At 39.3% G+C, this 13,453-nt stretch overlaps 2 protein-coding genes across 2 annotated transcripts in view; both read left to right on the top strand.

Annotated features, from left to right (window-relative positions):
• gnai2b (guanine nucleotide binding protein (G protein), alpha inhibiting activity polypeptide 2b) overlaps positions 1 to 1,383 on the top strand; it is a gene marked incomplete at both ends in the record, with an annotated part of 92,596 nt that extends 91,213 nt beyond the window's left edge. The window contains one exon of the mRNA XM_084063125.1: positions 1,193 to 1,383. Coding sequence (XP_083919251.1) covers positions 1,193 to 1,383 — 191 coding nt within the window. The remainder of the gene's footprint in view (positions 1 to 1,192) is intronic.
• slc38a3b (solute carrier family 38 member 3b) overlaps positions 1 to 13,453 on the top strand; it is a 271,863-nt gene that overhangs the window by 186,315 nt on the left and 72,095 nt on the right. The window lies entirely within an intron of this gene.

Below are 13,453 nucleotides of genomic sequence, written 5' to 3'. Positions count from 1 at the left end.
GTGTGTGTGTGTGTGTGCGTGTGCGTGCGTGTGTGCTTGCTTGCTTTTTCCCCCGTGTTTTTTCTTCTTTCTTTTTTTTTACACCTTTTGCAACCACGTAGCTCTGTGAGAGTTTACTTTTTTTTCACACATACCTGCATTCCTGAATGATAAGTAGAGGGCAGGTTTGGAGCCAGAAAAGTATATGACTGTCTCATGTCCACTGCGACTGTATATAGCCAAGAATAAACAGACTCTGTGCAACTCAAGGAAGGAGACAAAGAAAAAGAAAAAAGGTTGATTCTTAGCCAGGATGGTGGTCCTTACTGGCCGGTGGTCCTTGGTTCACAACCATGGTACATGTTGATTACTTTTGATGCAGTAATGGTCTTCTTTTATTTTAGAGGTATTAAAAAGCTCTTAAAAGGTCCTCTTAAATTGTCACTTTAGAAATGTGCAGATGCCCTGTATACACTTCTAGGCCTACTGAAAAAAAGCAAATCATCTGGGTACCCCCTCGGAATCATGTGGGGACCCCCCTGGGTTTCCCGGACCCACAGTTTGAGAGCCGCTGTGTTATACAGGGGGGAATGGTGTCAGAGGAATAACAGTCCAATCACATAGCATTGATTCAGGCTGACACAAGAAGCTCAAACCTAATAGGTCAGTTCCTATCAGTGGTGGAAAGTAACAAAGTACATTTACTCAAGTACTGTACTTATGTACAATTTTGAGGTACTTTTACTTCACTGGAGTATTTCACATTTTCAGTACTTTAACTTCTACCCCACTACATCTCAGAGGCAAATATTGTACTTTTTACTCCACTAAAATTATTTGAAAACTTTAGTTACTAGTTACTTTGTAGATTTAAATTATTACATGCATTAACTACTTCAGCCCTATTTAAACTTTGGCTATTGGAAAATAGCCGATCTACAAGCTCACAACACGACGTATCGCGATGCGTTGTGAAAAAAAAAAGATATATAAATGTTATAACTTGTGAAAAATTCTGCATAATAAGTACTTTTACTTTTGATACTTTAAGTACATTTTGATGGCAATGCTTTTGTACTTTCATGCAAGTAAATTTTGATTACCGGACTTTACTTTGAAATTGAGTACTTTTTCCACCACTGGTTCCTATGTGCATAATGTTCCTACGGGGGAAGCTATACTTCCTCACTGCATCCACATTCTCGCCTCCCAGGAGCCAGCAAGTACGACGAAGCGGCCAGTTACATCCAGACCAAGTTCGAGGACCTGAACAAGAAGAAGGACACTAAAGAGATCTACACCCACTTCACCTGCGCCACCGACACCCAGAACGTTCAGTTCGTCTTTGACGCCGTCACCGACGTCATCATCAAGACCAACCTGAAGGACTGTGGGCTCTTCTGAACGCACCACACCAACACACACATGTTGAGGTGGGTACAAATATTAGCCACATCCCAGTACTTTCTGTTGAAGTACTCTCAAGTAATGGGCAGCCGGCAATGCCGTAGCTGAATAGGTAGAGAGCCCGCCTTGGGAAGTAGCAGGTCCCAGGTTCGATTCCTGGCCCCGGCAATGTGTCGAAGTGTCCCTGAGCATGACCCTTAACCCCTAACTGCTCGCTCCTCTGTGGTTAGCACTCGGCTGGATGAAGCTGAAAACTGAATAAAGGTCTAATAAAACTCATGCATTGTAACTTTAAATAGCCTTGCTCTCCTGAATGTCATTTAAAGGGATAGTTCACCCCCTATGGATTAGTCACCCCATGGAGACTTTTTTTGGCACGTTCCTAAGCCAATAATTTGATGACCGGCAGCGGTTCCGGTAGGAGACACAAAGAGTCTTCTTTGTGTCTCCTACCGGAATCACTGCCTACCGGTCCGCTGGTCATCAAATTATTGGCTTAGGAATGTGCCAAAAAAATATATATATATCCATGAATTCAAGTCTCCATGGGGTGACTAATCCATAGAAAGAGAGATAGAGTTTTTTTTTGGGTGAACTATCCCTTTAAACCTTATATACTTTGTTGACCGGTCCCCCCAGCGGTCTGTCCCCCCCTCACCTTCCTCTACAAATCTCTTCTACAAGCTCACAATGCAATGTTGGCGAGCTTGTAGGTGACATGACATGCCCGTTAGGTAAGTGGGTGGGTAAGGTTGAGATGGGTGGGGGTAATGTTAAGTCTTTCTATTTGTCAGTTTTTTGTTCTGTTTTTCTTTGTGTTATTGTTTATTGTCATTTTATTTTTATCTTGTGCTATTGTGTTTTATATTATGAATGAATGAGTTTTATTTCGAACATTATTTAAAAAAAGACAAATAGAATACAAAACAGAAGAAAACAACAACAACAATGTCCGAAAAAGAGTAGGATGAAGTCTAAAACTTATAAACTCCTACCCCCTTTTTCACTGTTCATTTTCCCAATTTTTCAAAAGTTATTCACAACCTAAACATCTCCACCGCATGTTAAAAATAAAAAATAAAAATAACCCAGAAAACCTAGAATACAGACGCTAGTGTTAATGTGATTAATTTGTACAGTATGTGTAATTTATATTCACATTTTATATGCACAATTATATTGTATAATTGTATTATTATTGTATGTGTGTTTTCTCTCATATAGAGCTGCTACTGTACAGAATGTTTGGCACAAGGCACAGAGACACTGCACGAGAGACATGCGATGAGTACCGCTTTTCATAATGAAAACCATCATCATCCCAGACTGGAAATATCAAGCGGAAACCTGGACGACGTTCAACCGATTCCCAGACATCCTGATTCATGTGCACTCTGTCACAATGGCTTCTTCTTATGTAATGTCTTTACTGGTCTAGAACGGTGGCTCACAAATGGTTCGTCAAAGAAAAGAAGACATTTCATTGCTGTCGGGTGGAAACCTTGTATATAAAAAAAAACGTCCCTTTTTTATTGTTATTTTTAAAACATTTTAAAAGTAGTGAAAATAGCCACTACTTTTGCGCGACACTCTTGTATGTATGATGAAGTGGGGGCATTAATTTACGATACTCTGTACTTCAACTTTCAGAGATACGAGGGATTCTGCCTGACGGCAACGATTTGTAACGTGCACTCCCCAACTCTCCCAACATTCATGTCAGGAATTAGTCTGAGAATTGATGATTTGTAATATGATTGCGACATAATGCAATTTTTAATAAGTGCAAAGCCTTTGCTCAGACCAAAGATTTGTGACGAGGCGAAAAAAAAAACGTTTTAAGACAGAGTTAACTACTTAATTGTATGACGGTGCATAAGCCGCTCTACAAACTCACAACGCGTCGCAGATACGCTGAAGAATAAATTAACCCATTGAGACCTGTTGCTACCTATACGTTGTTATACCTTTCAATCCGGATGCCACCTGTGTGTCTCATCAGTTGTTGCTATACATACAGTAACATAAGTTTCTATTTTTATTTTTAGTAAGAATTTAAACGTTTTCAGAAAACTATGGTTAGGTTTTAGAAGGCGTTTTTAGAATCGGCCTCAGGTCTAAATGGGTTAAGCAGATCTGAATTACCCCCTGAAACGTATTTCTCTATGGCCTTAAATGTTAGAAGAAAATATACTACTGTAAAATGTTAATAGCTGCTGGTCGTCAGCAACCCTCCCTGTTGTATAATATTCCAAGTCTTTCCATGCTCGTGAATAACAGTATCTAGATGGTGAAATTAAGTCCTTTTATTTCTTAATAAAGTTATCCCTCATACACTAGCTTCACCTATCGGGCGGGGGGGACTACTGAAACAGCACTATAACATTCCTTAAAGAACTCAATGTTATGTCCAAGAGAAAAATGTAATTCCTGAAGCTTTGTGTCACTTAAAGGAGCACTTCGCCCATTTTCAACCGTACCTTCATATCCGCACTAATGCTCATAATACAGGGTTCATCGCCATGCTGGCTTGTGGTGGACATTTTTGTCAAAATTTAAATTTTGCCACGGACATACAAAATGAGCGGACAATAATTTTACCAGAAACACATAAAGAGCTAGCCCTGAATGACCATAACAGGTCTGTAACTCTCAGAGTTAAGGGGGTCCTTGCAAATAAAACATTTGAGAACCACTAGTACTAGTTGGTGCCATAGCCTACATACTGTCATAGTAAATCAGTGTCATATTATGAAGAAAACCTGGATACTTGACATTCAGTAATTGGGTCTTATGATCAAAATAAGAACATTATAATGGTGTGTAAAAAAGAAAATCAAAAGTTTGGCCACGGACAAGACCAAGTCTTTACCACGGACACATTTTGTCTGTGTATGACCCCTGTCTTAATAAGATGGTACCATTTCTGTCTACTCACTCTGCGCGTTCATTAGTGGTTTGTGGACACTTCAGCCTACCAATGACATCATCGATGGGGATTCCAAGCTAATAGAGACTACAGCCTTTCTCTTCCTGTAAAATTAGCATGCTGTAATAGTTTTTGCATTAATATAAAACATGAATGAAATGTTTGAAATTACCGCCGATGATGTCACTGGAGGAAACCGATGATGTCACTGGTAGGCAGGTTTCTGAACTGTCCACAGCCCTGTGACACAGATTAAGTAGACAAATGATACCATCGTAAAACAAGCATTTATAGTGTAAGGATCAATTATATGAATAATAATATACGTTTAGAAATTGAAGGGTGAAGCGTTTCTTAACCATGTTCTTCATATTATTCTTGAGAACCACTGCTCTGTATGGAAGAGATTTAATTTGTATCATTTTTGTATTGATTCCTCTCAGGTTCTCTTTTTTTTATCTCAGATTTTCTTTTTTTTGCAGTTCAATCAGAGGTTAGAGCACAGAAAAATCACTTATTTATACATGCATTACATTCATTTTCATATTAAAATGTAATTAGAGGATAAACTCCTTGAGATGAACCATTGCGTTTTCATTCATAAGTTAATAAATTGTAATGAATTGAACAATCCAATGACACAAAACAATCAACACGGCAACATCAACAAAGTCATACTGTAAGGGCTCTCGCACCATCCCAGACCATACTGTAACGACATCTGTTACAAGTTTCATCTCTTTAAAAAAGAAAAAGAACATACAAAAATACTGAGTGACTGTACAGTCCAAACTTACAATAATTTGATTTAAGCAACCAAGCAAAGAATGCTTTAAGAAATTAAAATAAGTAATGGATCTAAATGACTCCCAATTTCATTAAATAGGCTCCTGGTTTTAAGCTGGGTTTCCAGCAACCCGAAAAATACCTCTAAAACACTAAAATGTCCCGGTTTTCAACGTTCACCACCAAATTGTCCTGGTTTTCACCATAATTCAAATAATACTTGTTTTGAACGCTTAGTTATGTCTTGTTCTGTTGAAAGAAACAGCTGACATTTGGGGAATGTCAGCTGTCAGCGAAAAACGGGCCTCAGGTGTTCAGTGCACATGGTAATGGTCAATGGCTGTGTGCAAATGCAGATCAATTGCTACAGCCACTTAAGAGAACCGGGCGGAAGAGTTTTAAGACTTTTTTAAGACTTTAAAAAATAAAATAAATTAGTATTAGTGATGACCAATTATATGAAGATAGGCTGAGAATATAGAGAATATAGGCTGTAAATGGGTGAAGTGGTCCTTTACATGATGTTTGCATTTTTAAAACTTGATTGCACATGAAACAGAGCATGTAGAATGAGAATGGATCGAAAGGAAATAGTTTTTTGTACAATGTTTGTTTACACTGCTGTACTATACTGCATTGTTCTGCATGACCGTCCATAGATAGATGAGACAGTATTCCTCACGGACTGGAGAGCATTCCTTAAACGTCTTTTGAGAAACAAAACAAACAAAAACATTTCATTTCATTTTTTTAATGTCTGATTTCCAAACCAGATCTGTTTTGGTTACTTTATCTTTCACTCTGGTCTTTTGCTGTATATATGTGCCTTGATATCTTTTTTTTCCTTCTATCTTTTTTATTCTTTAGATAATAAGATTAATAATATAATATAGTAAGATTTATTTCCTTATGATTAGGGCTATTTTCTACTCAAGTTCATAAAGGCCATTGTTTAGGCCTCCTATATGATGACATCAAAACTCCTGGAGTTTCAGTATTAAGCCTTATTTATGGTTATGTTTATAACATGCATAAGTCGTTCAGCCGGTGTGTGTAAATAATGGTTTGATAACTTTCATTTTTGCTGTGTCATATGTCAAAATGTAATGTACTGCTGCACTCTAACCAAATCCTCTGAGATCCAAGTAAAAAGCAATGTCGTGTATCAACTTAATCCATTAGTGCACTGTCACTGTGTATTATTACACATCGTATTCATTTGTCTTGAAGTCTGCAACCGTCTTTACATGTTGTTCACTTTAAACATGTATATCTTCAGAAATACATTAACCACATGAGATCTATAGCGTCACTATTCTGTGGGCGAACATTCAGGGAAAATAGCCCATTTACAAGCTCACAACGCGTTGCAACGCAACTCGTGAGCTTGTAGTTTGGTAACCAATCAGTGCATTCTCAGAGCATGTTCATTTTAACGATCAAACACATTGAATTTTGATAAAAACACATAGTGCACATAGATTGTGTTCCAGCTTGGATCAATGGAACCAACATGCTTAAGCTCCTATTGATCGGTATAACAGTTACAGCATAATACTACATTTTAGCACTACTTTTTACATATATAATATATATAATTGTTATATCATCATCAGGGGCGGACTGGCCATTTGGCGTACCGGGCCCGGTGGGCCACTGGGGCTGCTGGGCTGAAACAGTGAAACATGACATTTTGAATCATTACAGTCAGTTCACCTTCTTTTGGGTCTTGAGTCGAACCAATTACTCCCGCGGAGACATCAAATTTCTCTTTTGGTCCTTGAGTCTTGGGACTTAAGGCCCAAAAGAGAAATTTGATGTCTCCGCGGGAGTAATTCGTTCGACTCAAGACTCTTTTGGGTCTTGAGTCTTGGGACTCAAGACTCAAATCCTGGAAATCAAATCCTGGAAATGGCAAATCAGCATGTGTGGGATTTGAAGGTGCAAGAGTCAGGTAAAAGTTGGAAAAATGTTAAAGTTGGATTTGAACCGGGAACCTTCCGGTTGTAAGGCCTGTATCTTAACCACTACACCACAGTGATTCTTACTGACTTTATTCACTTGCGTGTTCTTCACTAAAAGATTAGATAAAGGTGCAGCAGTCCGGTTAAAGTTAAAATATGTCCTTGTTGGATTTGAACCGGTAATCTTCTAGTTGCAAGCCCTGTATCTAAACCACTGCACCACAGAGGTTCTGACTTATTCTGTTAACTTAGCCTGGCAAAGTTTGTACCCTTTTCCCTTTAAATATCCATTGCCATTGACAATGCATTGGGCGCTTAAAGTTAAATATTTCAAAAACTACAAATCATTTCAAGGTAAAACATCTCAAGGATGCATGTCCACAGTAAGGTGAATTTTTTGAACTGTGAATGGAGTTTCTAGGTGAAAGTGTTTTTTTGAGGTCCCAAAACCTTCCATCCGCCTCCATTATAAATCTCTGAACTTTTAAAGGAGTACAATTCTAAAACGATGCAACATTTCAAAGATTCCTTTTCAGGCAAACATGTCCATATTAGGATGAACATTTTAAAGTTTGAATGGGGTTTCTATTCTATATATGACATTTTGAATCATTTCAGTCAGTTCACCTTCATTTGGGTCTTGAGTCGAACCAAATACTCCCGCGGAGACATCAAATTTCTCTTTTGGTCCTTGAGTCTTGGGACTTAAGGCCCAAAAGAGAAATTTGATGTCTCCGCGGGAGTAATTCGTTCGACTCGAGACTCTTTTGGGTCTTGAGTCTTGGGACTCAAGACTCGACCCAAAATCGTCCCCCCAAAAACCTGTTAGGAGTACGTTTCAGGCAAGTTAGAGTTGATTGGTAGTACTTTGTAGTGGAGTAATTTTTTTTTTCACCATTGTGTCACTACCGAAACGTCTTTGTGTCACTACCGAAACGAAAGTTAAATCCGAAAAAATCACTAAGTGTGGAGGCCAAAATCGTCCCCCCAAAAACCTGTTAGGAGTACGTTTCAGTCAATTTAGAGTTGATTGGTAGTACTTTGTAGTGGAGTCTTTTTTTTTCACCATTGTGTCACTACCGAAACGTTTTTGTCTCACTACCGAAACGAAAGTTAAATCCGAAAAAATCACTAAGTGTGGAGGCCAAAATCGTCCCCCCAAAAACCTGTTAGGAGTACGTTTCAGGCAATTTAGAGTTGATTGGTAGTACTTTGTAGTGTAGTCTTTTTTTCCCCCCATTGTGTCACTACCGAAACGTTTTTGTCTCACTACCGAAACGAAAGTTAAATCCGAAAAAATCACTAAGTGTGGAGGCCAAAATTGTGCCCCCAAAAACCTGTTAGGAGTAGCCTACTTTTCCGGCAATTTAGAGCTGATTGGTAGTACTTTGTAGTGGGGTAATTTTTTTTTTCACCATTGTGTCACTACCGAAATGTTTTTGTGTCACTACCGAAACGAAAGTTAAATCCGAAAAAATCACGAAGTGTGGAGGCCAAAATCGTCCCCCCAAAAACCTATTAGGAGTACGTTTCAGGCAATTTAGAGTTGATAAGTAGTACTTTGTAGTGGAGTCATTTTTTTTTCACCATTGTATCACTACCGAAACGTCTTGGTGTCACTACCGAAACTAAAGTTAAATCCGAAAAAATCACGAAGTGTGGAGGCCAAAATCGTCCCCCCAAAAACCTGTTAGGAGTACGTTTCAGGCAATTTAGAGTTGATTGGTAGTGCTTTGTAGAGGAGTAATTTTTTTTTCACCATTGTGTCACTACCGAAACGTTTTTGTCTCACTACCGAAACGAAAGTTAAATCCCAAAAAATCACTAAGTGTGGAGGCCAAAATCGTCCCCCCAAAAACCTGTTAGGAGTAGCCTACTTTTCAGGCAATTTAGAGTTGATTGGTAGTACTTTGTACTGGAGGATGTTTTTTTTTCACCATTGTGTCACTACCGAAACGTTTTTGTCTCACTACCGAAACGAAAGTTAAATATGAAAAAATCACTAAGTGTGGAGGCCAAAATCGTCCCCCCAAAAACCTGTTAGGAGTACGTTTCAGGCAATTTAGAGTTGATTGGTAGTACTTTGTGGTGGAGTTTTTTTTTTTCACCATTGTGTCACTACCGAAACGTTTTTTTGTCACTACCGAAACGAAAGTTAAATCCGAAAAAATCACTAAGTGTGGAGGCCAAAATCGTCCCCCCAAAAACCTGTTAGGAGTACGTTTCAGGCAATTTAGAGTTGATTGGTAATTTTCGTTTCGGTAAAATTTTACCGAAACGAAAATTTCGGTAGTGACACAATGGTGAAAAAATAAATGTATTTGTCTTGTTTGTTGTTCAAGTCAAAGCACCAGGAAGGCTGTATTTCTTGGCCAACAGTTAGCTCAATGGGTTGAGACGCAGTATTCATGATCCAGAGGCCATGAGTTCAAATCCCACTGGTGTCTTTACTGTGATGCTTCCCTTTGCAGACTAACTTCTAGAAAAACAAGTTAAAACCACCAGGAAACCTGTAACTCTCAGCCAACAGCTTAGCTCAACTGGTAGAGCGTCTGTCCAATAACATGACTTGACTTGACTCGAGTGGGTTCGATTCCCACTCGAGTCAAGTGTCCCCGGTAACTTGGGGCAACGGATAAATTGACTGATATCCTTAGTGATGCTTCCCTTTGCAGACTAACTTCTAGAAAAACAAGTTAAAACCACCAGGAAACCTGTAACTCTCAGCCAACAGCATAGCTCAACTGGTAGAGCGTCTGTCCAATAACATGACTTGACTTGACTCGAGTGGGTTCGATTCCCACTCGAGTCAAGTGTCCCCGGTATCTTGGGGCAACGGATAAATTGACTGATATCCTTAGTGATGCTTCCCTTTGCAGACTAACTTCTAGAAAACAAGTTAAAACCACCAGGAAACCTGTAACTCTCAGCCAACAGCATAGCTCGACTGGTAGAGCGTCTGTCCAATAACATGACTTGACTTGACTTGAGTGGGTTCGATTCCCACTCGATTCAAGTGTCCCAGGTAACTTGGGGCAACGGATAAATTGACTGATATCCGTAGAATAACTTGTAGGAGTGTGCTGGTTCAAATCCAGTACAACGCAGGACCGAGCGGTCCTAGGTTCGATTCCCACTAACGTCAAGTCCCCGGTAAATTGGGGCAGCAGATAAATTGACTGATATCCGTAGAATAACTTGTAGGAGTGTCCTGGTTCAAATCCAGTCACCACCTTAGTAACTGAAACCGAATCTGGCCAATTCGGTCTCAGTTACTGAGATAGATAGAGGGTGTGTAGAGTAGGCGGAGTAGAGTAGTGAGTAGAGTAAAGAGGGAATATAGTCGGAATCGAACCCACTCAAGTCAAGTCAAGTCATGTTATTGGACAGACGCTCTACCAGTCGAGCTATGCTGTTGGCTGAGAGTTACAGGTTTCCTGGTGGTTTTAACTTGTTTTCTAGAAGTTAGTCTGCAAAGGGAAGAATCTCTGAGGATATCAGTCAATTTATCCGTTGCCCCAAGATACCGGGGACACTTGACTCGAGTGGGAATCGAACCCACTCGAGTCAAGTCAAGTCATGTTATTGGACAGACGCTCTACCAGTTGAGCTATGCTGTTGGCTGAGAGTTACAGGTTTCCTGGTGGTTTTAACTTGTTTTTCTAGAAGTTAGTCTGCAAAGGGAAGCATCACTAAGGATATCAGTCAATTTATCCGTTGCCCCAAGTTACCGGGGACACTTGACTCGAGTGGGAATCGAACCCACTCAAGTCATGTTATTGGACAGACGCTGTACCAGTTGAGCTATGCTGTTGGCTGAGAGTTACAGGTTTCCTGGTGGTTTTAACTTGTTTTTCTAGAAGTTAGTCTGCAAAGGGAAGCATCACTAAGGATATCAGTCAATTTATCTGTTGCCCCAAGTTACCGGGGACACTTGACTCGAGTGGGAATCGAACCCACTCAAGTCAAGTCATGTTATTGGACAGACGCTCTACCAGTTGAGCTATGCTCTTGGCTGAGAGTTACAGGTTTCCTGGTGGTTTTAACTTGTTTTTCTAGAAGTTAGTCTGCAAAGGGAAGCATCACTAAGGATATCAGTCAATTTATCCGTTGCCCCAAGTTACCGGGGACACTTGACTCGAGCGGGAATCGAACCCACTCAAGTCATGTTATTGGACAGACGCTCTACCAGTTGAGCTAAGCTGTTGGCTGAGAGTTACAGGTTTCCTGGTGGTTTTAACTTGTTTTTCTAGAAGTTAGTCTGCAAAGGGAAGCATCACAGTAAAGACACCAGTGGGATTTGAACTCATGGCCTCTGGATCATGAATACTGCGTCTCAACCCATTGAGCTAACTGTTGGCCAAGAAATACAGCCTTCCTGGTGCTTTGACTTGAACAACAAACAAGACAAATACATTTATTTTTTCACCATTGTGTCACTACCGAAACGAAAGTTTGTCACTGCCGAAACGAAAGTTAAATCCGAAAAAATCACTAAGTGTGGAGGCCAAAATCGTCCCCCCAAAACTGAATGTGATTTTTTCGGATTTAACTTTCGTTTCGGTAAAATACATTTTACCGAAACGAAAATTACCAATCAACTCTAAATTGCCTGAAACGTACTCCTAACAGGTTTTTGGGGGGACGATTTTGGCCTCCACACTTAGTGATTTTTTCGGATTTAACTTTCGTTTCGGTAGTGACAAACTTTTGTTTCGGTAGTGACACAATGGTGAAAAAATAAATTTACTAAGTCCAGAGCTCGATGAATGTTAGGGACCAAAAAAAGTCACTACAAAGTACTACCAATCAACTCTAAATTGCCTGAAACGTACTCCTAACAGGTTTTTGGGGGGACGATTTTGGCCTCCACACTTAGTGATTTTTTCGGATTTAACTTTCGTTTCGGTAAAATAAATTTAACCGAAACGAAACATTTTCCTGATTTTTTGGGGTAGGCTAGAAAATTGGAAAAATGGCAAAGACATTCTTTGATTTTTATTCTGGGATGAAAGATTTGAAAAAAAAACAAACTATTTTGAGCTTTTCTCAGTGTCAGTCCCAAATCAAAAGAAGCCAAAATACTAAGCAGAATATCAGAAAAATGGAGCATTTTCCTGATTTTTTGGTGGGATGGAAAATTGAAAAAATTAAGCAATACGATACGATACGATACAACTTTATTGTCAGCTTTCACCGAAATTTGCTTTGTGTCCATGACGTCACCGTTCAAGATACAGGCAGGACATACACAATACATTACACAAAGTACATTACAGGACATACATCACAGAAGCAGACAGAAACAAGCAATGTTTTATTTAGGTTCTGAAACGAAAATCAGTAAGATAGACTTGAGAAGTAATTTCGAATTGAATCTCAGATTATACTAAGATACTTTCACAGGCCTATGGGATTTCAGTATAATCTGAGCTTCAAATTGGAAGTGAATATTTGAAAAATTGAGCAATGTATAATTTGGGGTCTGAAAGGAAAATCAGTAAAATAATTGTTTATAAAGTGAATTGGAATAGAATGTGAGATTATACTAAGATCCTCTGACCCATGTCCACAGTAAAGGTCCTTACACACCGGGGCAATTTTTTCGTGCGAATAATGCGTTTTTTTAAAAAACCTTATAAAGTCAATGGCTCCGTACATGGAGCGAAAAAGCGTATATTCGCCGGTATGTAAGGACCTTTAGGTGGAATTTTTTGAACTGTGAATGGAGTTTCTAGGTGAAAGTGTTTTTTTGAGGTCCCAAAACCTTCCATCCGCCTCCATTATAAATCTCTGAACTTTTAAATGAGTACATTTCTAAAACGATGCAACATTTCAAAGATTCCTTTTCAGGCAAACATGTCCATATTAGGATGAACATTTTAAAGTTTGAATGGGGTTTCTATTCTATATATGACATTTTGAATCATTACAGTCAGTTCACCTTCTTTTGGGTCTTGAGTCGAACCAATTACTCCCGCGGAGACATCAAATTTCTCTTTTGGGCCTTGAGTCTTGGGACTCAAGGCCCAAAAGAGAAATTTGATGTCTCCGCGGGAGTAATTGGTTCGACTCAAGACTCTTTTGGGTCTTGAGTCTTGGGAAAGAAAAAAAAAGTGTGCCAGTTGGATTTGAACCAGGAATCTTCTGGTTGCAAGTCCTGTATCTAAACCACTGCACCACAGAGGTCCTTACATGTTCTGTTGACTTGCGTGGAAATTGTCTGAAAGATTATATAAAGGTAAAAGCCCCAGGTAAAAGTTAGAAAGATGTCCTTGCGAGATTTGAACTCAGGACCTTCAGTGTATAAGGCCTGAATCTTAACCACTGCTCCATCATGGCACATACTTTCTATGGTGTCTTACACGCTGTTCAGTGAAAGATCAGA

Source organism: Gymnoscopelus microlampas (assembly GCF_963454915.1).
Source record: "Gymnoscopelus microlampas genome assembly, chromosome: 7".
NCBI classification, from domain to species: Eukaryota; Metazoa; Chordata; class Actinopteri; order Myctophiformes; family Myctophidae; genus Gymnoscopelus; species Gymnoscopelus microlampas.
This window is presented reverse-complemented; position numbering and strand designations above follow the sequence as displayed.